This window comes from Numenius arquata, unplaced genomic scaffold (genome assembly GCF_964106895.1).
Source record: "Numenius arquata unplaced genomic scaffold, bNumArq3.hap1.1 HAP1_SCAFFOLD_637, whole genome shotgun sequence".
NCBI lineage: Eukaryota > Metazoa > Chordata > Aves > Charadriiformes > Scolopacidae > Numenius > Numenius arquata.
In genome coordinates this window covers 1-25575 of record NW_027415439.1, presented here as the reverse complement: position 1 = coordinate 25575, position 25575 = coordinate 1, and the positions used below count along the sequence as shown (strand labels likewise).

Genomic DNA, 25575 nt, shown 5'->3' with positions numbered 1-25575 from the left:
AAAACCACGGATGGGGTGAAACGCTGCGGTTTTAGCACAGGGAGGAGGGGGGGCAGCCCCTCTCCCGGCTCCTCGGGGCTGACGCTGGGGGCTGGGGGGGGGCGGCGTGTTCCTCCAGGATAACTCACAAAGCAGAGAAAAAAAACCCCACCCCAAACCCAAACTTATTTCTCTGTGGGCAGCAAAAATGCCCCAAACCAGCCCGTTTAAGGCAAATAAAGCTGCCGGGGGCTTTGTGGGGGCTATAAAACACGCCGGGGGCGTTATTGCCCTCTGTTCCCAACGGCCTTTTTCTGGTTTTTTTTTTTTTTTTTTTCCTTTAAAAGCCACCATTTTGTCTCTGTTTTTTTTTTTCTCCTTCTCTCCCTCCCTCCTGCTTTGTGCCCAGGCGGTGTGTTAACGAGCAGGAAGGTTCGTCTCCCTCCTGCCCCTAACGAAGCTAAAAGAGAGTCGTAAAGAATCCTCCTCTCTCTGCCCCGAGACGGAATTTTAACGGGAACGTGGCCCTTTTGGGGTGACAACCGGGGGCGGAAAAGCTGCCACCGTCCCCGGAGGTGGAAATTGGGGGGGAGAAAGAGAGGGGTTTTTATTTTTTTTAACGACTTCGCTTCGTGGCCTCGGGAAAAGTTCTGCCGGAGATTTGGGCTCCGGGGCTGGGAAGGAGGTGACTCTAAACAGGGAAAGGTCCCAAAAGAGCCCCGGGAGCCGATAAAGCACCGGAAAAACCAACCTCCTGCCGAGATTTTTAGTTGACACAAGTTTCTTGGTTTAATGAAGAGAGATTTGGGGAAGGGGTGGGGGGGGGACACGGCGGGGAACGGACCGAAGTGTGCTCAGAGGAGGCCTTTTGCTTTATGAACGAACCCGGTAGGTTTAAAGCCGTAAAATAATGGAAATAAAAGCGGGGTTCGGCGACTCCGAGGCCCAAGTCGTCGCCGGAGCCGCTTCCCGACGGCCGCGGGGGACGTTCCGCCTCCGGTTCGGGATGTTTTCCGTGGATATTTCACCTCCAGCTCAGCCCCTGTGCTCCGAGGGGGGAGGCATCGCTGCCAAACCCCATGTTTTATGGAAGGGATCGGGGCTAAATTATCCCTTTGGGCTTAAAAATTGGTGTCGTTTTCTGGCAGACGGGTTTTTCGGGCGCTCGTGCCGGGCTCCCGACCCAAATCCCGGAAAATCTAGCCTCACCGGGAAGCGGGGGGGATTTCTTTACCCTTTCCAGCCCCAGGGGATGGCCGGGGAGATCAGGATTCGATGTGGAAAACGGATCCCGGAGGGATCTCTTTGGCCAGGGGGGGGTAATTCTTAGCCCTCCCACTCAGCACCCCCCCCCCCCCCCGCCGCCAAGGCTGCGCGTTGCTGGACGGAGGGAAGCGCTGGAGCTGCTCCCGTCGGCTCTTCCCCCCTCTCATCACTCCAGTATTTTTTAAAATCTGCTGCTTTAGGGGAGGTCAAACCCCACTATTTTCCTTTTTCTCCGCAATTCAGATGAGAACAGGGGAAAAAAAAAACCCTGGGGGGGGGGGGGGGGGGGCAGGACGCGACCCCGAGGCGGGGATTGACAGAAATCACTGCGCTCCGCTCACCAAAAAAAGCTATTTTTAAAAAAAAAACAAAAAACAGAAACAAAACCAACAAGAAATGATATTCTCCCCTTTCTGTGCTGGCGCTTGCTTTGCAAACGCCCCACACCCGGGTGGAAAAATGCCCAAAACGGAGGCCGTAATCCCCAACGATGAGCGTTAAGGTGGTTTAAAAACGCGGGGGGGTGTGTTTTTTTTTAAACTTCTCTTTGCCCGGTGCCGGGTGTTTTTACCCCAAAAAACCAGATCAGACCCCGACCCCGACCCGCTTCTTGAAAAACTGCGAAGAAGTGGGACTCTTCAACGAACTGGCCAGTTCCTTCGAGCACGAGTTCAAGAAAGCGGCCGAGGATGAGGAGAAAAAGGCAAGAGGCGAAGGCTGCCGATACCGGTTGCATTTTTTTTTTGGGGGGGGGGGGGGGTGAGGATGGGGAGGGGGGGGGGTCACAGGGTGGGCCGGAGCCATTCCGATGGAGGGCACGTGGTGTAGGGTCTCGGATTTAATCCGCCGCCTTCCAGGGGGTTTTATTTTTCTAACTGGGGTGATTTTGGCCGGTTCTCCCGCAATCCCGGGTCTGGCGAGAGCCGATTTTAATGGTTTATTATTCCTTTGGCTTTTCACTGCCAAAAAAAAAAAAAAAAGGGGGGGGGGGTGGGAAATAAGGCAATACCCAAAATAACTCGGGAAGGAGACGCAGGATTCTTAAACGCTCGGGATCTGAGCAAAAAATTCCCCCAGGGTCTCCCTGGGGATGAAAATTCTTAAGGAAGATGCTTTTAGGGTGCGCTGGGGAGGGAGGGGGCCGCCCTGAGCCCCGTGGCTTCGGCGTTTTCGCCGGCGTCGCCGGCTTTTCTGGAACAAAGAAGCTGCCTCAAACGCCAGCGCCATCGATCGAGGCCGCCCCTGCCAACCTCGGGGCTGAAGGACAAGGGGGAGCTCGTCAGAGAGGAGCTAATTAAGGACGTTTTCCTCTCTCCCCCACCCACCCCCCCCCCCCCGCCCCTTCTCCCCTCCCAGCCTTTTTTTCCAGGATTTGAGGAGCAGCAGATGCGCGTTGGGCTCTTAGGCTGGCACATACATTTACTAAATTGATATATGGCCGTCCATACGCTCGCAGGCAGCGGCGCTGCTCGGAAATAAACTGCGGGAGCGCGGCCGCGTAAATCTTAGGGCGAGATGGGGAACGGAGGAATTCGGAATTAAAACCGAAAACTGTCTTTCAGCCGCTCTCCTAATAACAGGGCTCTTTAGAGCATAAATTGATCTCTCTCATTGGTATGCGCCGGGGCCTCGGGCGGGGGGGGCGTTTTTTATGCCCTGAATTCCCTGCCTTTTGTTCTCCGAGGGCTGGGAAAAGGTGGCTTTTTTGGTTGCGGTTTCCCATAGAAATGTGAGCAGCCCACAGTCTGCCCGGGCTTTTTATACCTGAGACCACCCATCTCCTGGGCTGGGCTACCTAAAAACTGCAACCGGGATCCTTAAACTGCGAGATACTATCCTTGTTCCTATTTTTTTTTTTTTTCACTTCAGGACGGCCGCAGGCGGAATATTTCTGCCGGCAGCCAGGAAAAAAGGGGCAGGGCGAAGCTCTGGGGTGGTTTCAGGTGTTGGGGAAAGGAAAGCTTTATCCCTCCCAGAAAATCCCCGCACGAGGTCCCTCCGCACGTTTCTCGGATGCTTTTTCCGCATTCGGCCGCATCCAGCCCCAGTTGCTGCTGGTGTGTTTTGTCCTCCAGTTCCAAGGGTGGTCTCCGCACCAGCACGTTAATTAAAAACAGAGGCGCAGCGGGAGCTTCCCCGGAGGCACTTTAAGTGGTTTGAAACTTTCCTGCCTGTTAATCCCTTCTCCTCTGTGATTCCCAGTGCAAGGTCTCTGCTCACCAGGGCAGGTAAACGGTTACTGGGAGAGCTCCCGCATAAATCAGTGCAGAGCAGAGGCTGGAGCCTCTCCCAGCTCCGGAGCATCCCCGATGCCCAGATTTACCCTCTCGCCACAATTTCCTCTCCCTCGAGAGGCCTTAAATGCAGCAAAGGAGGAGGTTTGGATTAGAAGGAGAAGGTTTAGGTTAGAAGGAGAAGGTTTGGGTCAGAAGGAGAAGGTTTGGGTTAGAAGGAGAAGGTTTGGGTCAGAAGGACAAGGTTTGGGTCAGAAGGAGGAGGTTTGGGTTAGAAGGAGAAGGTTTGGGTCAGAAGGAGGAGGTTTGGGTTAGAAGGAGAAGGTTTGGGTTAGAAGGAGAAGGTTTGGGTCAGAAGGAGAAGGTTTGGGTCAGAAGAGAGGGGGTTTGGGTCAGAAGGACAAGGTTTGGGTCAGAAGGAGGAGGTTTGGGTTAGAAGGAGAAGGTTTGGGTTAGAAGGACAAGGTTTGGGTCAGAAGGAGAAGGTTTGGGTCAGAAGGGAGGGGGTTTGGGTCAAAAGGCGAAGGTTTGGGTCAGAAGGAGAAGGTTTGGGTCAGAAGGGAGGGGGTTTGGGTCAGAAGGACAAGGTTTGGGTCAGAAGGACAAGGTTTGGGTCAGAAGGACAAGGTTTGGGTTAGAAGGACAAGGTTTGGGTCAGAAGGAGAAGGTTTGGGTTAGAAGGACAAGGTTTGGGTTAGAAGGACAAGGTTTGGGTCAGAAGGAGAAGGTTTGGGTCAGAAGGGAGGGGGTTTGGGTCAGAAGGAGAAGGTTTGGGTCAAAAGGACAAGGTTTGGGTTAGAAGGAGAAGGTTTGGGTCAGAAGGAGAAGGTTTGGGTCAGAAGGGAGGGGGTTTGGGTCAGAAGGAGAAGGTTTGGGTCAGAAGGAGAAGGTTTGGGTCAGAAGGGAGGGGGTTTGGGTCAGAAGGAGAAGGTTTGGGTCAGAAGGAGAAGGTTTGGGTCAGAAGGGAGGGGGTTTGGGTCAGAAGAAGGAGGTTTAGGTTAGAAGAAGGAGGTTTGGGTCAGAAGGACAAGGTTTAGGTCAGAAGCACAAGGTTTTAGGTTAAAAGGAGGGGGTTTGGGTCAGAAGGAGGGGGTTTGGGTTAGAAGGAGGGGGTTTGGGTCAGAAGGAGGGGGTTTGGGTCAGAAGGAGGGGGTTTGGGTTAGAAGAAGGAGGTCTGGGTTAGAAGAAGGAGGTCTTCCTCCATTACCTCTTCCCCTGCACCACCTTCTCCCAGATCTTCCTCCCTGTGTGGGGAGGGGTAAAGTGGCCTCTCAGTGTCGTCCCCCTTCCCTCCTTGTCACCCTGCCCTTTCCCCGTCCCCAGCAAAGCATTAAACTGGTTAAAGTGGGGCACGTGGCTGCGCTGGGACCCCCGGGTGGGTGGCGAGTTGCCAGGTCCGGGCGTACGGTTGGGTTTTCATTTTAACGGGGCGCTCGTAGATATTGAAAATAACTTGCGTGGCCCTTTGTTTGCTTTTGATAATGGGGCAATAAAATAATTCCGGCTGATTTACGCAATCCTTTTACGGCTCGTCGGTGAACGAAAAGGGCCTTCTGTTCAAGGCGTTTGCCTTTGTTACCTGTTCTCCTTTTTTACGGGAAAAAAAAAAAAAGACACCCCCAAAAAGCCCCTAAACCACGGGAAGAATTGTGTTTTATCGAAAAAACCCCAAAACGGTGCCGTTTTGGGGCTGAAACCGTCGTTTCGGGGCCTCCGTCTGTTTGGCCGGGGCCGGCGCGGCACCGCTCCCCCCCTCTCCTCGCCTCGGGCTCCCAGATGCTCCTTCAGTACAAATAAATAATAATAATTTGGCAAGAGCTCGAGAGCCGCAGCTTTTCCTCTGGGAACAGCCCGATGTTTGGCAAAACAATGGGAGCTAATTGTTCTCTCTCCATCCCTGCAGAGCTCCGGAGCCCTGGACATGTCCCTGCCCTCCACCCCCGACATCAAGATTAAGGAGGAAGAGCCGGTGGAGGTGGATTCTTCTCCTCCAGACAGTCCCGCCTCTGCCCCAAAGTCACCCCAAAACAAGGAGAAGGTGGGTGTCCCTCGGCCGTGCCTGGCGGAGGGGTTGGTATCTCCATTTTTGGGTCAAAACCAAGCTTTTTTTCTCCACTTTGGGTGCCGAGGCCTGACTCGGGCCCCTCGTTTTAGAAAGAAAGAGAAAAACGTCTTCTCTAAAACACGCGTTTGCTGCCCTTAAGTCCCCACGTGGATTTGGTAGAGCAGAAAGTCTCGCTTTTCATCCCGGGGGGGCTTTTTCGGCGGGCTGAAAGTGCCAAAAAAGTCAGGCACCTTCTCCCAACCCGGCTCCCTGTGTCCTGGTTCCTCCGGGGGAATAACTCTCCGCTCCGGGGACGCCGGCTGGAGCTGGAGCCGTAATTCGGGAGGGGGATTATATCCCAGCGGCTGCCGGAGGTCGTAGAAATCTGAATTTCCACATCCCATTCCCTACAACTGTGGCTTGGGGTGGATCGCTCCCCTCCACGCCTCGTTTTTTCCGATGATTTCCTTAATTTCCACTAAATTGCTTTTAATCCGTCAGAAGGAAGAAACAACCGGGCGATGATGAAGCCGATGAGTAACGACGTGTCTCCTTTTCTCTCTTGCTCCTCTCCAGGACATCCCCTCCAAACCCGTCATCGTTCCTACGCCGACTCCCACCATCGTCCGGCCGGGCTCGTTGCCCCTCCATCTGGGCTACGACCCCCTGCATCCCACCTTGCCTTCCCCCACCTCCGTCATCACCCAGGCTCCCCCCTCCAACAGACAGCTGGGGTGAGTACGGGTACCCGTCAAGCTTCCTGGGCGGTAATTAACTCCCTAAATAAGCTCCTTGATTAGCAGAAGAGCCGAGGTGCCGCCGGCCCACGCTGTGGCTACGGGGGCATAAAGGGAACGACGGCTGCGGAAGCCGAATGGGGCGGAAAAGTGCAGAAAACAGGAACTAATTGTGGCGGGGTAACGAAACGAGGCAAAACTCCCCCGCGGGGAGAAATTAAACCCAATCCCCCCGCACGCGTTTGACACGACGCCGCCGGTTGTCTGGGAACTGGGACCTGACTGGGGACTCCCCAGTGGCTTTTTTTTTTCTCTCTCCAGCCAGAGAGAGCTCGGCGAAGGAAAATCGTCGGCAGCTTTTAAGGGCCGTGGGATTTTCTCGGGGCAGCTGCTGCCTCGGAAACGCCACCTCTTCCGCGACCCGCTGCCCTCCTCCTCGAGGCTTCGGCCTCGGGAGTTGTTTGTTTCGGCAGAAACCAAAAATGCTCCTTTTTTGCCCCATTAAAGCGCCGGCCGGGGGCGGTTCGGAGCCTTCCTGCTGCCGGGGGGGGGCTCTGGCCCCACACAAAAAGGGAAGGAGCTTGGAGGATGCAGGAGACACCTTACAATGACGTGTATTTAGCCCCACTTCTATCTTTCCTTCTTTTTTGCCGCGATCCCGGCCTCTCTCTAATTCCCTTACATGATCCAGCCCCTTTTTTTCCACCTGACAATTCATATTTTTGTCTGTATTTTTACTTTTGACACCCTCCCACCCCCCCACCCCACCCCCCCCGGCACCATCGATCCAGGCTTCCCGACTGGAGAGTTTTAAATCCTGTCTTGAGGCATTAAAGGGGTTAAATGATTGTCCCCCTGGGGGAGGATTTGAAAAGGATGTTCTATTCCTCCTGTCACCCCCTGTCCCAGGCTCTTTGGAACCGAGTTCCCTTGGCTTTTAGAGGCAGAAAAAAATCAAAACTGGAGCAAAATGGACTTTAATGTGATTTTTCATGCCCTTTGCAGCCCGGGGTGGGTCCCTCGAAGGGTTTGAGAGTCGAATGTGGTCCACGGAGGGCTCGGGCTGCGGCTTTAACCAGGGTCTACGTGTTGGGGACACGGGGGGGTGTCGGAGTGACGGAGACGGAGGTGGGGAGGCTGGGACCTCCCAGGCTGGGATTTTCCGGAACAGCCTGGAAGTATTGGGATGCTCGATAGCAATGAATGAGAGCCCGGCCTTCGCCTTCCCCGGGCGGCCTTAAAAATTCCAGCCTGAGTTATTGGCGCGATGAAATCCGCCCCCCTCCGACCCCCAGCCCCTGCTTCTCCCCTCTGAGGATCCCGGCCTCATCTGTCCCCTTCCCCAGGCTTGGAAAAAGAGGGGACAGCACTTTTTTATTCCTCTTTGCCCCCCAAAAGAGCTCCCAGCAGCTCGGCTCTTACTGCCAGTGACATTTTTCCTTCCTGGGATCAGCTCCGGCTTTTCCTCCGCTCTCTGGGAAAGACCGAGTCCGGAGGGTCAGAGCCAGAGTACCTGGGGCGGGGGGGGGGATGGTGTCTGTGACACCCCGGAATGGAGACAGGGGGGACGTCCCCCCCCCCGTTTGTCCCCCACACGCAGAAATGCCGCTTTTTGCTGCAATGGGAAAAAAAAAAATCTTGGTATTGTTAAAATTTGTGACAATTAAGCTGGGGTGTGATGGCTGCCCGCCCCCCCCCCCCCCCCCCCCGTAGTGTCCCCTCCCCTGTCCCCAGGGCCACCATCTGGGTGGACACGACCCGGCTCTGTCCCAACTCCAGGTTTAGGAGGTTTTTCTCTGGAGCTGAGAGTCCGAAACACTGGTTAATGGAAAGCTAAATCCTTGGAAAACCTCTCCTGGGAGCTCAGCAGCCACGGCTCGCAGGCCCAGAAGTGGGCAAGGAGTAGCCACCCAGGTCCCCATCTGGCCGGTGACAAACTCAGCCTAGGGAAGACACTTTTAATGTCCCCCAGGAGGAGTTGCAGCAACCCCTGGATGGTTTTTTCTCTCTATTCAGGTGGGCACCGTGTCTCGGGGCTTTGGTAGCCGCGGGGTTTTGGCCACCCAGCGTCTGACCGGGGCTCGTCCTCACGCTGTCCCATCAGTGTGGCCACCAGCCCTGGGTGAGGAAAATGGCAGCCTGGGCCACCTCGGCACGGTGATGGCATGTGGTGGGTGGCACGTGGTGGTGGCACGTCCTGCAGCACCCACCTGTTCAGAACGTGCCATTCCGAAATGGGAAAACCAGCCCAAATCCACTACGAATGAGCCCAAATCCACTAGGAATTCATTCCTGCTTCTGCCCTTGAGAAAAACCAGCCCAAATCCACTACGAATGAGCCCAAATCCCCTGGGAATTGATTCCTGCTTCTGCCCTTGAGAAGAAAGAGCCCAAATCCACTATGAATGAGCCCAAATCCACTAGGAATTCATTCCTGCTTCTGCCCTTGAGAAGAAAGAGCCCAAATCCACTACGAATGAGCCCAAATCCACTACGAATGAGCCCAGATCCACTGGGAATTGATTCCTGCTTCTGCCCTTGAGAAAAACCAGCCCAAATCCACTGGGAATTAATTTCTTGCTTCTGCCCTTGAGAGAACGAGCCCGAATCCGCTAAGAATGAGCCCGAATCCACTAGGAATCGATTCCTGCTTCTGCCCTGGAGCTTCCGGGGCTTTAAATAACCCACAAGAACCTGAATTCTTGTCCTTCCAGGTCCCCCACCGGTTCCCTCCCGCTCGTGGTGCAACTCGCCAACGGCCAGACCCTGCCGGTGCTGCCGGGCCCCCCCGTACAGATGCCTTCTGTGATATCGGTGAGAGAACCTTCCAGCGCCGCCGAGGAGGGGGGGGGGGGGGGCAGGCCTTTCCCCCCTCCTCCCCCCAGCCCCGCCAAATATTCCGCCAGACACTTCCATTTCGTAAAAATTTAAATATCTTCCCCCCCCCCCACCTCCCCACCTCCCCCCGGCCCTGTGCTGGAAAAGGAGGAGGAGGAGGAGGAGGGGGAGGCAGTAATAACGTGTGGATCACACTAGAGGGCAATAAGTCTGGGAAGAAAAGCCAAAGCTTTGCCTGGACAGATGGCTGACGCCGTGGATGCGGGGCTGGGAACGGCAGGATCCCTGATTAGCCGCTTCCATTTGGCCCAGCGTGTCTCCAGCCAAACCAGTGGAGCTTGCAGAGAACATGCTGGTCTTCGCGGGCCAGGAAAAGCCACCCGCCCCTTGCCAAAAGCTAAAGAGCTCGTGGAATATCAGCCTCCTGGCTCCTGCTTTGCCTATGGAGAATTTTCCGTGCTGCAGAACTCACCCTGGTGGATTTGCCCGATGGGTGGCTCATACGGCTTCCGAGCCCTTCGGCTTCCAAGCCCTACAGCTTCCAAGCCCTTCGGCTTCCGAGCCCTATGGTTTCTGAGCCCTTCAGCTTCCGAGCACTTCAGCTTCCAAGCCCTACATGTAGGCTTCTGAGCCCTTCGGCTTCTGAGCCCTTTGGCTTCCAAGCCCTTTGGCTTCCGAGCCCTACAGCTTCCAAGCCCTGTGGCTTCTGAGCCCTTCAGCTTCCAAGCCCTACATGTAGGCTTCTGAGCCCTTCGGCTTCCGAGCCCTTCAGCTTCTGAGCCCTACAGCTTCCAAGCCCTTCGGCTTCCGAGCCCTGTGGCTTCTGAGCCCTTCTGCTTCCGAGCACTTCAGCTTCCAAGCCCTACATGTAGGCTTCTGAGCCCTTCGGCTTCTGAGCCCTTTGGCTTCCGAGCCCTACAGCTTCCAAGCCCAATGGCTTCCAAGCCCTGTGGCTTCTGAGCCCTTCTGCTTCCAAGCCCTTCGGCTCCACCACTGGGCAGCCTGTGTGGGTCCTGGCTCTACCGCTGGGCTCATCTCCAGCAGCCTGGAGTGAGCTCTACGGCTTCCGAGCCCTATGGCTTCCGAGCCCTATGGCTTCTGAGCCCTTTAGCTCCCCACCAGGCAGCTCATGTGGCTCCTGGCTCTCCCACTGGGCTCATCTCTGGGGTCTGGAGTGACCCATGGCCAAAAACCTTCTGCCCCAGCTAACGGGGACGTTGACCAGTCCCTAAAGGGGTTCCAGGAGAGATGGGAAGGGACTCTGGATCAGAGAAGGAGCCATGGGACGAGGGGGAAGGGTTTTAAGCTGAAAGAGGGGAGATTGAGCTGAGATTTGGGGAAGAACTTCTTTGCTGTGAGGGTGGTGAGAGCCTGGCCCAGGTTGCCCAGAGAAGCTGTGGCTGCCCCATCCCTGGAGGGGTTCAAGGCCAGGTTGGAGGGGGCTTGGAGCAACCTGGTCTGGTGGGAGGTGTCCCTGCCCAGGGCAGGGGGTGGCACTGGGGGGGGTGCTTTAAGGGTCCCTTCCAACCCAAAATATTCCATGATTCCATGATTCTGTGTGTTGTGGCAGAGAACCAGAGGGGATCTGGTGCTGTCCCTCCCCGTACTGGTGGGGAAAAGTCGATAGGGAAGGGAAGGGAAGGGAAGGGAAGGGAAGGGAAGGGAAGGGAAGGGAAGGGAAGGGAAGGGAAGGGAAGGGAAGGGAAGGGAAGGGAAGGGAAGGGAAGGGAAGGGAAGGGAAGGGAAGGGAAGGGAAGGGAAGGGAAGGGAAGGGAAGGGGAAGGAAAGAGGGGAGGGAAAGAGGGGGGCTTCAGGGCTCCCCTCTTCCCTGGCCCTTGCACTGGGCTGGGTGACTCCGAAACAGCCCTTGTGGCCACCAAAGTAGTAGCTGCTGGCCTTGGGTGACAGCGGGCAGGATTGATGGCGGCAGTTAAACGCCAAACGTTTGTCAAGATTTTATAAATGTCCTCGTTTGGGGAATTATTACAGAGCAGCTTCCAAAACCCACGTGTTTGCTTCCCCCCCCCACCTCCCCGTAGCTGGCTCGGCCGATGTCCGTGGTCCCCAACATTCCTGGAATTCCTGGGCCTCCCATCAACAGCAGTGGGTCCATCTCACCCTCGGGACTCCCAGTGCACTCAGAAGCCAAAATGGTAAGTGGCCAAAAAGATACTGGGGGGAGGTGGGTGGGTGTTTCACGTCCACAGCATCGTTTTCCCCCACCCCCCAGCCTTCGCAAAGAGCTGTTCCTTCCCTAAAAATCCCTCCCCGTGCCGGGAGCAGGTGTCACAGATGCCACCAGGAATATTAAGACTAATGGGCGCCGCGGTTCTGGCAGGGAAAACGGGCACGGAATCGTCGGGACAAACCTCGGCCCCGGCCTCAAAGCTGGTGCTTCCAGTTCCAGGACTAACAGATGGGCTGGAGGTGGGTTTGGGGGGAGGCAGAGCCAAGAGAGGAGATGTTGGGCTGTAAATCCAAGGATCCTGGGGACGGCTTTCACGTGGTCCTCTTTAACTCAAAGTTTACGGAGGAATTTTCCTTTCCTGGCTTTTCGGGTCTCAAATCAGGGGAGAAAGGGGGAGCAAACCTAAGTTTGTGAACGAAAAACAGTGAAAACCCCTGCTTTTTTGGCCAAAATGGGGTTGGGGTGTTGGGAAACCCACCTCCCACAGCCGGCACGTTGTCACCGCTCCCACTGCGCCCCAGTTTGGTTATTCCTGGGCTACAAACTGGGCTGATGAGAGCTCTTAAAACTCCAGTCGAGGCATGAAAACAGCCATCCTGGTCCCCTCCGCCCCAGCCTGGCTACCCAGAGAAGGAACCTGCAGGCCACGGTCTGGGTGACCCCCAGGTCCTTCTCCGGTCTCTGGATGACCCCCAGGTCCTTCTCCATCCCAGGAGGACCCCTCTGTGGGTGTTGGGGGATGGTCCCTGCTCTTCCTGCGGCTCCCACCAGCTGAGAGAGCGGATCCCTGCCAGTCCCAGCAGCAATTTGGGGACGTGGCCACCTGTCCTGAGTTGGAAGCCACTCTCTGTCTTTGAGTAGCCCAGATGGTGACAGCTTTCACTTGGATGTGACTCAGCCGGGGTCTCAAGAGCCCCTTCCCCAACGTCCTGGCTCCTTGGGTGACTGAGGAGCTGCTTAAAGCCTTAAGAGGGTAGAAAATGGTCTGATAATGTCCTTTTTGTCCCCTTTAACAGAGGCTGAAGGCCAGCCTGACGGCCTCTTCCTCCCTGAACGGCGGCAACCTGGTGGTGGGCTCGGCCAGCACGATGGTGACGGCGCGGCCGGAGCAGAGCCAGATACTGGTCCAACATCCGGACGCCCCGTCCCCGGCGCAGCCCCAGGTTTGCGGGGTCGGGCTGCGGGTTCCTCCTTCCTCCCTCGCCCAGAAAGAAGGAGGAAAACCTTCCACCGCCCACAGAATGGGTTAAAAACCTTGTTTTTTCGGTCCTGCTTCAGCACCGACGCTCTCAACCACCGCCAGGCAGAAAACTTCAGCGCCCGGTTAATTTGTTTGACGAGGTTTGGAGGCGCGAAAGGATATTTCGCTCTCTTTTTTTTGTCCCGTTCCCCCCCACCCCCAGCTCAATTACTGGGGTTAAACGCTCCCCCCTCTCAGGCGATCGGCTCCGGCGGCTCCTGCCAGCTCGCCAAATGCCAGCCTTGCCATCAGGATGGCCACCTGCTCCGGCGCTGGGATGGCCTTCCAAATATTTAATAGCCATATGCTGCCTGACAGCGAGTGCCGGAGCGGAACCGCGCTCCCCCCGTGGCCGCCGTGTAATTACGGAGCCCTCGCAGAAGCCCCGGCTGCGGCACCGTTCGCCCTCGTTGGCTTTTTCCTTTGTTCTTCCCAAATAAAAGCGGGAAATGTGCAGCCTTAGGAAATCTTTTTCTGGCCCGGTCGCCTCCCAGAGCGGTTTTGGCTGAAGCTACTCAGGAAAGATTTTAACCCAAATTAATTTTGAAAGCAAATCTGCCCGCTCGAAAAGCGGGAGTTTGTGCTCCGGGAGCGAGTTAACGGAGCCGGGGCTGGGACGGTGCGTGGATCCAGCGCTCCCAGCACCGTGGCTTGAATTGTCCTCCCTCAGCACCTACGTGGTCACTGGCCGTGGGGAATCATGGATCATTTTGGGTTGGAAAGGACCTTAAAGCACCCCCCCAGTGCCACCCCCTGCCCTGGGCAGGGACACCTCCCACCAGACCAGGTTGCTCCAAGTCCCCTCCAACCTGGCCTTGAACCCCTCCAGGGATGGGGCAGCCACAGCTTCTCTGGGCAACCTGGGCCAGGCTCTCACCACCCTCACAGCAAAGAAGTTCTTCCCCGCATCTCAGCTCAAATCTCCTGATTTTTGGTTTAAAACTGTTCCTTCTCGTCCTATGGCTCCACTCCCCAAACACCATCCCTGGAGGGATCTAAAAGCCGGTGCTGAGGGACATGGGTCAGTGGTGGGTTGATGGTTGGTCTTGATGAACTTCAAGGTCCCCTCCAACCCAGGGAAGTGGTGGAATCGCCGTAGAATCCCAGAACGTTTTGGGTTGGAAGGGACCTTAAAGCTCACCCAGTTCCATCCCTTCTAGTGGCTGGGACATCTTCAATGAGACCAGGTTGCCCAAAGCCCCCTCCAACCTGGCCTTGAACCCTCCAGGGATGGGGCAGCCACAGCTTCTCTGGGCAACCTGGGCCAGGCTCTCACCACCCTCACAGCAAAGAAGTTCTTCCCCACATCTCACCTCAATCTCCCCTCTTTCAGTGTCAAACTCTTCCCCCTCGTCCCATCGCTCCCCTCCCTGATCAAGAGTCCCCCCCCCAGCTTTCCTGGAGCCCCTTGAGGGACTGGAAGGGGCTCCAAGGTCTCCCCGGAGCCTTCTCTTCTCCAGGCTGAACCCCCCCAACTCTCTCAGCCCCCCCTCCCAGCAGAGGGGCTCCAGCCCTCCCAGCATCTCCGGGGCCTCCTCTGGCCCCGCTCCAACAGCTCCGTGTCCTTGGGATGTTGGTGGCCCCAGAGCTGGAGGCAGCACTTGGTGTGGGGGTGTCTCCCCAGAGCGGAGCAGAGGGACAGAATCCCCCCCCGGCCCTGCTGGGGATGCAGGCCAGGGTGTGGGGGGGCTTTCTGGGTTCCTGTTGAGCTTCTCACCCCCCAACACCCCCAGGTCCTTCTCCTCAGGGCTCTCTCAGTCCCTTCTCCACCCAGCCTGGATTTGTGCTCCCAAGTCATTGCAGCATAAAGTGCTTTTTCAAGCCCCTGAAGTGAAATGAAAAGGAAGGATTTCTCCTCCTTTTACCACGTGAGCTCCTCACCGTGGTGGGGAAGAAACCTCTGCCATTAGCCCCCCCAAGGAGCTGGGGATTTAACCAATTCCCTCGACATTCACACACCTTTCCCCGGGTTCGGAATCTCAGAAGGTTCCCATGGATTCACACCTCCGTTTGCTGGGCAGGACTGGGGGGGGGGGCTTCCAGAAATGCCTGTGAAAGGGGGGCTTTGTCCCCAGCTCCCCCATCCCAGCCCGTGGTGTGTCCCCCCCTAGTGTTTAGGGCTCTGAAAATTACACCCCTTGTTGCCCAAGCTTCAGGAGCTGCACCTCCTCGACCAAACCCTGGTTACGACGGTGGATCCACCTGCACCGGAGCTTTATTTGCTCTATTTCTCTCTTATTTTCCCCATCCCAAGCTTTGGTGCCCCCCCCACCCCCCTCCAGCGTGTAGAGCTCTGAAAAATCACACCCCTTTTTGCCCCAGCCTCAGGAGCTGCATCTCCTCGGCCAAACCCTGGTTACGACGGTGGATCTGCCTCCGCGGTGCTTTATTTTCACTCTCTCTTATTTTCCCCATCCGCAGGTGTCCCCCGCCCAGCCCACCCCCAGCACGGGCGGGCGACGCAGGCGGACGGTGGATGAAGACCCCGACGAGCGTCGGCAGCGGTTCCTGGAGCGGAACCGGGCGGCCGCCTCCCGCTGCCGTCAGAAACGCAAGCTCTGGGTCTCCTCCTTGGAAAAGAAAGCGGAGGAACTCACCACCCAGAACATCCAGCTGAGCGTGAGTACGGACCCTGCAGCCCGAGAACAGCCTTTTCCCAGCTCCGGGAATGTCTTCCCTATGTCTCTGGGGCAGGATGGATGCTCCTGCGCCCAAATTTTCCCCCGTTCCCTGCTTTTCCATCTCATCCCAATACTTTGAGTGGGAGGGAAAAGCCCTTTGGGGGTCTCCTTTCTCTCCCCGTCTCCCTCCAAAGGGCTCTGCCTCTGCCCAAAGGGTGGTGGGAGCATCGGGAAGCACCACCAGTCTTGAGAAGCAGTGGGATTTGCCAGAGGAATCCTCCCCGTAGCCGAGGGAGAGCTCTCTGCTGGTGCGGAGATGGCAGAACCGGTGCCAGTTCCCTTCCCTGTGTGGTGGACTGGGAGCAGGGATGCTCTAAAGCTGGTTTTGGGGGAGAACTGGGTTTCCCTGCCTCCCTGGCAGCACCCGCCGTGTCCAGCTGAACGTGAGTACGGACCCTGCAGCCCAAGAACAGCCTTTTCCCAGCTCCAGGGACACCTTCCCTATGTTTCTGGGGCAGGATGGATGCTCCTGCGCCCAGATTTTCCCCCGTTCCCTGCTTTTCCATCTCATCCCAATACTTTGAGTGGGAGGGAAAAGCCCTTTGGGGGTCTCCTTTCTCTCCCCGTCCCCCTCCAAAGGGCTCTGCCTCTGCCCAAAGGGCGGTGGGAGCATCGGGAAGCACCACCAGTCTTGGGAAGCAGTGGGATTTGCCAGAGGAATCCTCCCCGTAGCCGAGGGAGAGCTCTCTGCTGGTGCAGGGATGGCAGAACCGGTGCCAGTTCCCTTCCCTGTGTGGTGGACTGGGAGCAGGGATGCTCTAAAGCTGGTTTTGGGGGAGAACTGGGTTTCCCTGCCTCCCTGGCAGCACCCGCCGTGTCCAGCTGAGCGCGAGTACGGACCCTGCAGCCCGAGAACAGCCTTTTCCCAGCTCCGGGAATGTCTTCCCTATGTCTCTGGGGCAGGATGGATGCTCCTGCACCCAGATTTTCCCCCGTTCCCTGCTTTTCCATCTCATCCCAATACTTTGAGTGGGAGGGAAAAGCCCTTTGGGGGTCTCCTTTCTCTCCCCGTCTCCCTCCAAAGGGCTCTGCCTCTGCCCAAAGGGCGGTGGGAGCATCGGGAAGCACCACCAGTCTTGGGAAGCAGTGGGATTTGCCAGAGGAATCCTCCCCGTTGCCGAGGGAGAGCTCTCTGCTGGTGCGGAGATGGCAGAACCAGTCCCAGTTCCCTTCTCTGTGTGGTGGACTGGGAGCAGGGATGCTCTAAAGCTGGTTTTGGGGGAGAACTGGGTTTCCCTGCCTCCCTGGCAGCACCCGCCGTGTCCAGCTGAGCGTGAGTACGGACCCTGCAGCCCAAGAACAGCCTTTTCCCAGCTCCAGGGACACCTTCCCTATGTCTCTGGGGCAGGATGGATGCTCCTGCGCCCAGATTTTCCCCCGTTCCCTGCTTTTCCATCTCATCCCAATACTTTGAGCGGGAGGGAAAAGCCCTTTGGGGGTCTCCTTTCTCTCCCCGTCTCCCTCCAAAGGGCTCTGCCTCTGCCCAAAGGGCGGTGGGAGCATCGGGAAGCACCACCAGTCTTGGGAAGCAGTGGGATTTGCCAGAGGAATCCTCCCCGTAGCCGAGAGAGAGCTCTCTGCTGGTGCAGGGATGGCAGAACCGGTGCCAGTTCCCTTCCCTGTGTGGTGGACTGGGAGCAGGGATGCTCTAAAGCTGGTTTTGGGGGAGAACTGGGTTTCCCTGCCTCCCTGGCAGCACCCGCCGTGTCCAGCTGAGTGTGAGTACGGACCCTGCAGCCTGAGAACAGCCTTTTCCCAGCTCCAGGAATGTCTTCCCTATGTCTCTGGGGCAGGATGGATGCTCCTGCGCCCAGATTTTCCCCCGTTCCCTGCTTTTCCATCTCATCCCAATACTTTGAGCGGGAGGGAAAAGCCCTTTGGGGGTCTCCTTTCTCTCCCCGTCCCCCTCCAAAGGGCTCTGCCTCTGCCCAAAGGGCGGTGGGAGCATCGGGAAGCACCACCAGTCTTGGGAAGCAGTGGGATTTGCCAGAGGAATCCTCCCTGTAGCCGAGGGAGAGCTCTCTGCTGGTGCAGAGATGGCAGAACCGGTCCCAGTTCCCTTCCCTGTGTGGTGGACTGGGAGCAGGGATGCTCTGCAGCTGGTTTTTGGGGGAGAACTGGGTTCTTAACACTCTCAGCGTTGACCGAGGGCCGAAGGATCCGCAAAGACCGAGCTCATGTCCCTTCTGGGGATTCCTGTCCCTTCTGGAGACTCGTGTCCCTTTTTCCTTCGCCGCTGGGCAGTGACTCACGCGCTGGGAGTCTTTTCAATAGCGCCGATCGTGGCATTTTTAATGGTATTTTTATTTTCTCCCCAAGATAATTATAGAAGCTCTTTCCTGGGGCCGTTTTGAAATACAATTGACTCAGTTTCAGCTGTTTCTCCTGACATTTCAATAGAGGAATAATAGGAATTTTCAGGGAAGTAGAGCTGGGGAACAGCAGGAGCTCACGGAGTTACCGAGAGCTTGGGGGGGGGACGACTCTGATGTCCCCCATGGCCTCAGCTGGTCGTACCCTCAGCTTCTCCCTCCTTTTGGTTTTCCAGGAGCATCCCGGAGTGTCTGGCTCAAGCGATCAGCGTTGGGCAAATAAATATTCAGAATTAAGTGATTAACACAACGAGGGGCTCTCCAGCCTGCGGGAAGGGGGGGCTGCTGGAGGGAGATTCCCCAAACCCAACCGCTTTATTTGATGTTCTGTGGCTCAGAGGCACCTCAAATTAAATTTAGAATTAAATTCTAAGCTTGCGGGGCGTGTAAATTAAGGTCTGACCGTTGCCTGTGGCTGTGGGGAGCCCGGGTGATGCCCACACGTGTGTCTTTTTCCATCCCAGAATGAAGTCACGCTGCTGAGGAACGAAGTGGCTCAACTTAAGCAGCTCCTGCTGGCGCACAAGGACTGTCCCGTCACTGCACTACAGAAGAAAACGCAGGGATATCTCGGTGAGTGGGGGCTTTTCCTGCCCTTTCATTAGCTCTGAGCGGATAAAACCCACCTGAGATGGAAACGAAGGGATTCTTCATAGAATCATAGAATCATCCAGGTTGGAAGAGACCCTTGGGATCATCGAGTCCAACCATCTACCCTACACTACAAAGTTCTTCCCTATATCGTATCCCCCAACACCACATCTAAACGGCTCTTAAACACATCCAGGGATGGTCACACCAACCCCAGGCAGCGCTCCAGGCTTGGGGCAGAGTGGCTGGAGAGCTGCCTGGCAGAAAAGGACCTGGGGGTGTTGGTCGACTGTGGGCTGAACACGAGCCAGCAGTGTGCCCAGGTGGCCAAAAAGGCCAACAGCATCCTGACCTGTATCAAGAACAGTGTGGTTCTTGTTGGGGGATATGATACAGGGAAGAACTTTGTAGTGTAGGGTAGATGGTTGGACTCGATGATCCCAAGGGTCTCTTCCAACCTGGATGATTCTATGATTCTATGATTCTATGGTGAGTAGGACCCGAGAGATGATCGTCCCCCTGTACTCGGCACTGGTGAGACCCCACCTCGAGTACTGTGTCCAGTTTTGGGCCCCCTACCACAGGAAAGACATTGAGGTGCTAGAGCAGGTCCAGAGAAGGGCAAAAAAAACCAAAAACAAAAACTCTCTCCAGCGAGACCTGGACAGGCTGGAGAGCTGGGCAAGGAAGAACCTCATGAGGTTCAACAGGGAAAAGTGTAAGGTGCTACACCTGGGCAAGAAGAATGTCAGGCACCAGTACAGGTTAGGGGTGGACCTGCTGGAGCCAAGCTCCGAAGAGAAAGATCTGGGAGTCCTGGTAGCCAGCAAAATGACAACGAGCAAGCAGTGTGCTCTTGTGGCCAGGAAGGCCAACGGGATCCTGGGCTGCATAGGGAAGAGTGTGGCCAGTAGGTCGAGGGAAGTCATTCTCCCCCTCTGCTCTGCACTGGTGAGGCCACAACTGGAGTATTGCATCCAGTTCTGGGCTCCCCAATTCAAGAGGGATAGGGAACTACTGGAAAGAGTCCAGCGAAGGGCAACGAGGATGATTAAGGGATTGGAGCATCTCCCTTATGAAGAAAGGCTGAGAGAGCTGGGACTCTTTAGCCTGGAGAAGAGAAGGCTGAGGGGAGACCTTATCAATGCCTATAAGTATCTCAAGGGTGGGTTGAAGGAGGAGGGAGCCGGACTCTTTTCAGTGGTTCCCAGTGACAGGACGAGGGGCAACGGGCACAAGTTGGAACATGGGAGGTTCCACTCAAATATGAGAAAGAATTTCTTCCCGGTGAGGGTGCCAGAGCCCTGGAAGAGGCTGCCCAGGGAGGGTGTGGAGTCCCCTTCTTTGGAGATTTTCAAGACCCTCCTGGATGCAGCCCTGAGTAGCATTCTCTAAGCAATCCTGCTCCAGCAGGGGAGTTGGACTAGATGATCTATACGGTCCCTTCCAACTCTAAAAAAAATTCAGTGAAATTCAGTGAAACATCTTACAACCAGGCAAACCCCGGTCCAAGGAACAGGCAAGAGGAATCGGCCTCAAATTGGGCCAGGGGAGTTTTAGGATGGATATTGGGAACGATTTCTTCACCGAAAGGTTTATTAAACCTTGGAAGGGGCTGCCCAGGGAGGTCACCATCCATGGAATTTAAAAGCTGGGCTTAAAAGCTACGGTTTAGTGCTGGGTTTTGTTAGTGCTGGGGCGATGGCTGGACTCAATGATCCGAAAAGTCCCTTCGATTCCACGATTCTGTGATTTTATGGAAGATTTTCTTTCCCTCCTTGAGGGCAGGAGATGGTGCGTCTCCCTCGGCATCCCCGTGGGGTGGGATATTTGTCGGAGATCCGTATCCCGGCTTCTCCCTGGTCTCTCCCGAGCCCTTGAGATTCCCTTTGAAGTTCAAAACCGCGGCTGCCAAGCCCGAGTCAGAAAAGGCCAGACTCTATAAATGACATCATGGGGCTCTATATCTCATTCTCTGCAATTCCCATCAAATTGGCTCGGGTTTGGCACAAAAGCGGCCTCTTTTTTATCTCCTTTTCTTCCTTTTTTTCATTATAATCAACCCGGGAGCTAAACGTTACGTCTGGGTTCTTATGTCATCCCCCTGCAATAATGATTCCGTGCCGGGGTTTTTTGTGCGAGAGGCTTTGGGAGGATGCTGGAGTCCCCTAGTGTTAGATTTAACGGGATGAGGGGATGGATAGAGACGAGAAAAAGGAAAAGGGGAGGAAAGGAAACCTGAAAAAATGAGAAAAAGGGCACTTTCCTTCCCCGTTACCTCCCTCTTCCCGTCTCCGGGGTGTCCAAAACCCTCCTGGCCGGGCGATGAGGCACAAATCTGTGTTCCAGGGGCCCTGGCACGGCCGCTTTATGGGTTATTTTCACTCTTTCCCGCGATTCCGAGCGTGATTAATGCGGTCGTGAAAATCCTCGCCGTCCCCCGGCCCTCGCAGGTGCTCGCTCCGCATCCCAGACATGATTTTCCCCGTTAAAATTCCAAAGTTTACAGTTCCTCTTATTATTCCTCGCCGTCTGCCGGCTCCAATAACGGGAATTCATCGCCCGGCTGAATAATAAAAAGGAGATTCACGCCTCCCTCCCCCCATTTCCCCCCCCCCCCCCCCCCGTCCCCTCCTGCCTTTTTTATTATTGAGATTTGTGACGAAGCAGGTCCTTAAACAAAAACGCCGGGTTCCCGGGCTGGAATTACAGCTGCCTCACGTACAGTCGGGTTGTTTTATTAGTAATAACCTTGTAAATCTTTTTTTTGTTGTTGTTGTTGGGGGGGGGGGGGGGGGGGGAGGGGATGCCAAACCATTCTATGGCTCGGCTCAACCTTCTCTCCCCCACCCCCCCCCCTCCTCCAAATCCCTCCTCGGATCTGCCGCAGCTTCCAACGCTCCGGGAAAGGCCGAGCCGAGATTCCATGGGGGAAGGAAAACCCCCTTTGGGAATGGGGTACAATATTCAAGCACCTGAATAGAATAGATTTTCAATAGAATTTTAAGCCTATTTTCTCAATTTTTAGAAATTTTCTATTTTCAATAGAAAATTGAGCCCTAAAAATACATTTTACAGGTGCCCAGGGAGGTTGTAAACCCTTTCTCTGATTCCCCCCCCCCCCCCCCCCCCACGGTATTTTGGGGTTCACCCTCTTGACGGGGAAGAAGCATCCCGGTTCTCCTGCCATTATTTTGCCTTTTTCAAGGAAGGATGACCCCATTTTCCCCGTAATTCATCCCAGCCAAGTGCACGGGAGGGAATTTCCTCCTGACACCTGCAGATAACGAGCTAATAACACCCCCCCCCCAAAAAAAAAAAAAGAGAGAGAGAGAGGTCACAAATTACCCTCTGCCTTGGAAGCTGTGCCCGGGCGCAGGGGGGCTCTTTGTGGGAGAGAATCCAAAGTTTTGGGAAAACCCATCCGCGTCGCTGCGAAAAGAGGGGGGAAAAAAGGTCCCTCCCTTCGTTTCCCTCCTGTCCCTTTGGTCGTCGCTTCAGGTGAACCCCAAAAAATGGAACCAAACGGTTCGTAACGGGCTCTCCTTGATTTTAATGTTCTGGAGAACAATAAAGAGCGAAGCAGGTGATTTATAGAATCAATAGCCCAAAAAACCCTGCATTTTTCAGAAGGGTTTCTGTCGCCTGTGTCCCTGTGGGCTCCTCTCCCCTCCAGGGATTCCCGTAGGGATCAACCTCTCCCTTTCAGGGATTCCTGTAGGGATTGGCCTCTCCCCCCAGGGATTCCCATAGGGATCGACCTGTCCCTTCCAGGGATTCCCGAAGGGTTCAGCCTCTCCTTTCCAGGGATTCCCATAGAGATCAGCCTCTCCCAAGGATTCTCATAGGGATTGGACTCTCCCTTCCAGGGATCCTTGCAGGGATCCACCTCTCCTTTCCAGGGATTCCCAAAAGGATTGGCCTCTCTGCTGCAGGGATTCCCATAGGGATCTTCCTCTCTTCCCTCCAGGAATTCCCATAGGGATCAGCCTCTCCCCTCCAGTGATTCCCGTAGGGATCAACCTCTCAGGATTTCTTGTAGGGATTTTCCTCTCCCCTCCATGGATTCCTGTAGGGATCAGCCCCTTCCCTCTAGGGATTCCCGTAGGGATCAGCATCTCCCCTCCAGGCTCCTTTGGCTGGAAATAAGTGTTAAATGAAATAACGAGCATTAAATAAACACCCGACTCATTTCTGCCCTCAGCTCTGGGGCAGGAGCCATCTCCCATCCCATCTCATCCCATTTCCTATCCCATCTCTCATCCCGTCTCCCATCCCATCTCTCATCCCGTCTCCCATCCCGTCTCCCATCCCATCTCCCATCCCAAATCCCATCCCATCCCGTCTCCTATCCCATCTCCCATCCCATCTCCCCAAATCCCATCTCTCCCATCCCATCTCTCCCATCCCATCTCCCATCCCATCTCTCATCCCGTCTCCCATCCCGTCTCCCATCCCATCTCCCATCCCAAATCCCATCCCATCCCGTCTCCTATCCCATCTCCCATCCCATCTCCCATACCATCTCCCATACCATCTCCCATACCATCTTTCCCATCCCATCTCCCATCCCATCTCTCCCATCCCATCTCTCTCATCCCATCTCTCCCATCCCATCTCCCATCCCATTTCCCATCCCATCTCCCATCCCATCTCCCATCCCAAATCCCATCCCATCCCGTCTCCTATCCCATCTCCCGTCCCATCTCCCATCCCAAATCCCATCTCTCCCATCCCATCTCTCCCATCCCATCTCCCATCCCATCTCTCATCCCATCTCCCATCCCATCTCCCGTCCCAAATCCCATCCCATCTCTCCCATCCCATCTCTCTCATCCCATCTCTCTCATCCCATCTCTCCCATCCCATCTCCCATCCCGTCTCCCATCCCTTCTCCCATCCCAAATCCCATCCCATCTCCCATCCCAAATCCCATCCCATCTCCTCGCTGCCGACACCGGTTCCAACACACAACCTCTCTCTAACATTATCTTTGTCTTTTTTTTTCTTGTTTTTTCCCCAATCCTCTTCTCCCCCCCCCCCCCCCCCATCCTTCCCCGACTCCCGGAGCAGAAAGCCCGAAGGAGAGCTCGGAGCCCGGCGGTTCCCCGGCTCCCGTCATCCAGCGCGGCTCCCTCTCGGCGTCCCCCAACGGGCTGAGCGTCCGCTCGGCGGCGGAGGCGGTGGCCACCTCGGTGCTCACCCAGATGGCCACCCAAAGGACAGAACTGGGGCTGCCCGTCCCCTCCCAGGTCATCATGGCCCCACAGTCCCACTCTGCCGGCAGATGATGGCCCCCCCCCCCCATCCCTTCTCCACCACCACCGGCCCTGCCACACGGACCTCAGCCGGACAGACAGACGGACGGACGGACGGATGGATGGACGGACGGACCGCCACGAAGTACACCCCCTCCCCCCCACCCCCCCAGCCACCAAGAGGATTTTTATTTCGTTTTTTTTTTTGAGGGGGGGGGTTTATGTTTCTTTTCAAGCGAATTAAGGGCAGCTCTGGCTGCGGGACCTGTCCTGACCCCCCCCCACCCACCCACCCCCCCAACCCGGGATCCGGCTCTTCCCTCTCCATCCTTCCCTCTTCATCCTCCATGGAAAAAGCACCTTGAAAAGGGGTCGCTTCCAGGTATCGGTCCCATTAACACTAAACTCCCCCCCCCCCCCTCGGTGGATCCCTCGGTGCTTCCCTTCTCCCCCCCCCCCCCCACCCCCATCCCTCCTCCTCCTCCTCCTCATCCTCAGCCGAGGAAACCGCAGCTCCAGCGGGGGGGGGGGGGGAGGGGGGGGCTGCAGCATTTAATCGTGAAGGTATTTTAATTTTTAACAGCGTGTTGCTTCCAGGCATCTGCCCCCCCCCCTTTTGCCCCCCCCCCCCCCCCAAAAAACCTTGCACCTTCACCCGAGAAACCTCCTCCAACCCCGAGTTTAAAGGCTTCCAGGTTCATCTCGTCGCATCCGAAATCCCCCAGCGACTCTTTTTTGGAGCGTTTTTGCCCAAAATCTGTTTGGGAAAGGGGGATGCGGGGACTCCCCCGGGGGGGGGCGGGGGGGGGCGACGATGATACAAAGGTGTGGACGTTGATGTTCTGCCCCCGGGCCGGGGGGGGGACACGCTGGTGGCTGGAGAGAAGAGAGACTCTGTTTTGGCAGCCGAGGGGCTGCTCCCGCTCTTCCCTACGGAAAATCCTTGCTGATCCCTGTCTGCCGGGGCCGGGACCCCCCCCCCCCCCCGGGAAGGAGGAGCTGGTCCCACGGGGGGAAATAACGTGAGTCCCTGAATCCACCGTCCGCTCCCACCCCCCTGTTGCAACCGACCCCCCCCTAATTCCCAGGAACTGTCTCCTTTCCCCGTAACCTCGATAACGGTGGCCTTAAATCAGGAAATTCGTTGCCTGTTCCCAGGATGAGGGGGGGGGAGGAGGGGGGGGCACAAAGTCGTGTTTCTCTTTGCCTTCTCTTGTACCTCTTCCTCACCATCGTCTTCCTCTCTGCTCCCAGGATTCCCAGAGCTTCCGCTTCCCTCGGGCGGGTTAAAAAACTGGGTCTCGATATTGGAAAACCGCTTGGAATTGGGTCGGTTTTCCCCTTCGGGCGGGGTGCAGCTCCCAGTGGCTCCCAGTAGCCCAGTTTGGAAAAGGGGAAGGGGTTCCTGCGGCGGCCGGGCTCGTCGAAGGAACCTCCTCAAAGCCCCTAGAGCTGCCTCAGCCCTTAGTCTTCCTCCTCCTCTTCCTCTTCCTCCTCCTCCTCCTCCTCTTCCTCGCCCGCCTCGGGCCGCACTCGCCACTTTTCAACCCAATTTGTTGCTCAAAAAGTGATATTTTTCCGGCTTCGGAACGTTCGTTCCCGGGGACGGCAAATCCCAGAGCGAAGTCGGAGCAAAGAAACCTCCTGCCGTTACGGCCCCCCCCCCGGGGATGGAGGGGGGGGGCGTGGGGGGGGGGGGTGTGTGTGTTGGTTTTTCTATCGATGGGATCCATCTTCCCCCATTCCCCGTTTTATTTTTTTCCGGGTTTTCCTCCCCTTTTTGCCCGCGGCGGATCCTGGCTTTGATTTATCTCCTTTTTCTCTTGCTCCTTCTTTCCGGAACGCGATCGGGGGCTCTTCGGCCTCGGCTGCTGCTCGGGATCCTGCGTAGCCTCCACCCCCCCCCCCCGGACCCCCCCTTTTTTTTTGTGCCTCTAAAGCCATTTCCGCGGAGTCCGTGCGTGACTCCGGGGGGGGGGGACACACGACGATGACTTTTGGGGTGTCCTAAAGCCATACGATGGGGACAGAGGGGGTTCAGCACAGAGAGGGGAGGGGGGGGGTCAGGACCTTTTTTGGGGGGGGCTGGGATCGAAGGCAGAGGATTCCCGGGGTGGGTACAAGGTCCATCCCGGCTCCGCTTCCCC

At 56.3% G+C, this 25575-nt stretch overlaps 1 protein-coding gene across 3 annotated transcripts in view; it reads left to right on the top strand.

Moving 5' to 3' along the window:
* The window catches only part of LOC141478710 (cyclic AMP-dependent transcription factor ATF-7), a 57929-nt gene extending 34468 nt beyond the window's left edge, over positions 1-23461 (top strand). The window contains exons 3-11 of one of the 3 annotated variants that reach the window (XM_074167692.1): positions 1830-1955; positions 5330-5517; positions 6100-6257; positions 8975-9074; positions 11138-11251; positions 12303-12449; positions 14948-15145; positions 18044-18152; positions 23244-23461. In XM_074167692.1, coding sequence (XP_074023793.1) covers positions 1830-1955; positions 5330-5517; positions 6100-6257; positions 8975-9074; positions 11138-11251; positions 12303-12449; positions 14948-15145; positions 18044-18152; positions 23244-23461 — 1358 coding nt within the window. Of the gene's footprint in view, positions 1-1829; positions 1962-5329; positions 5518-6099; positions 6258-8974; positions 9075-11137; positions 11252-12302; positions 12450-14947; positions 15146-18043; positions 18153-23243 lie in introns of all 3 variants that reach the window. The other 2 variants (XM_074167694.1, XM_074167693.1) reach the window with 2 other exon arrangements.
* Positions 23462-25575: the final 2114 nt, after the last annotated feature.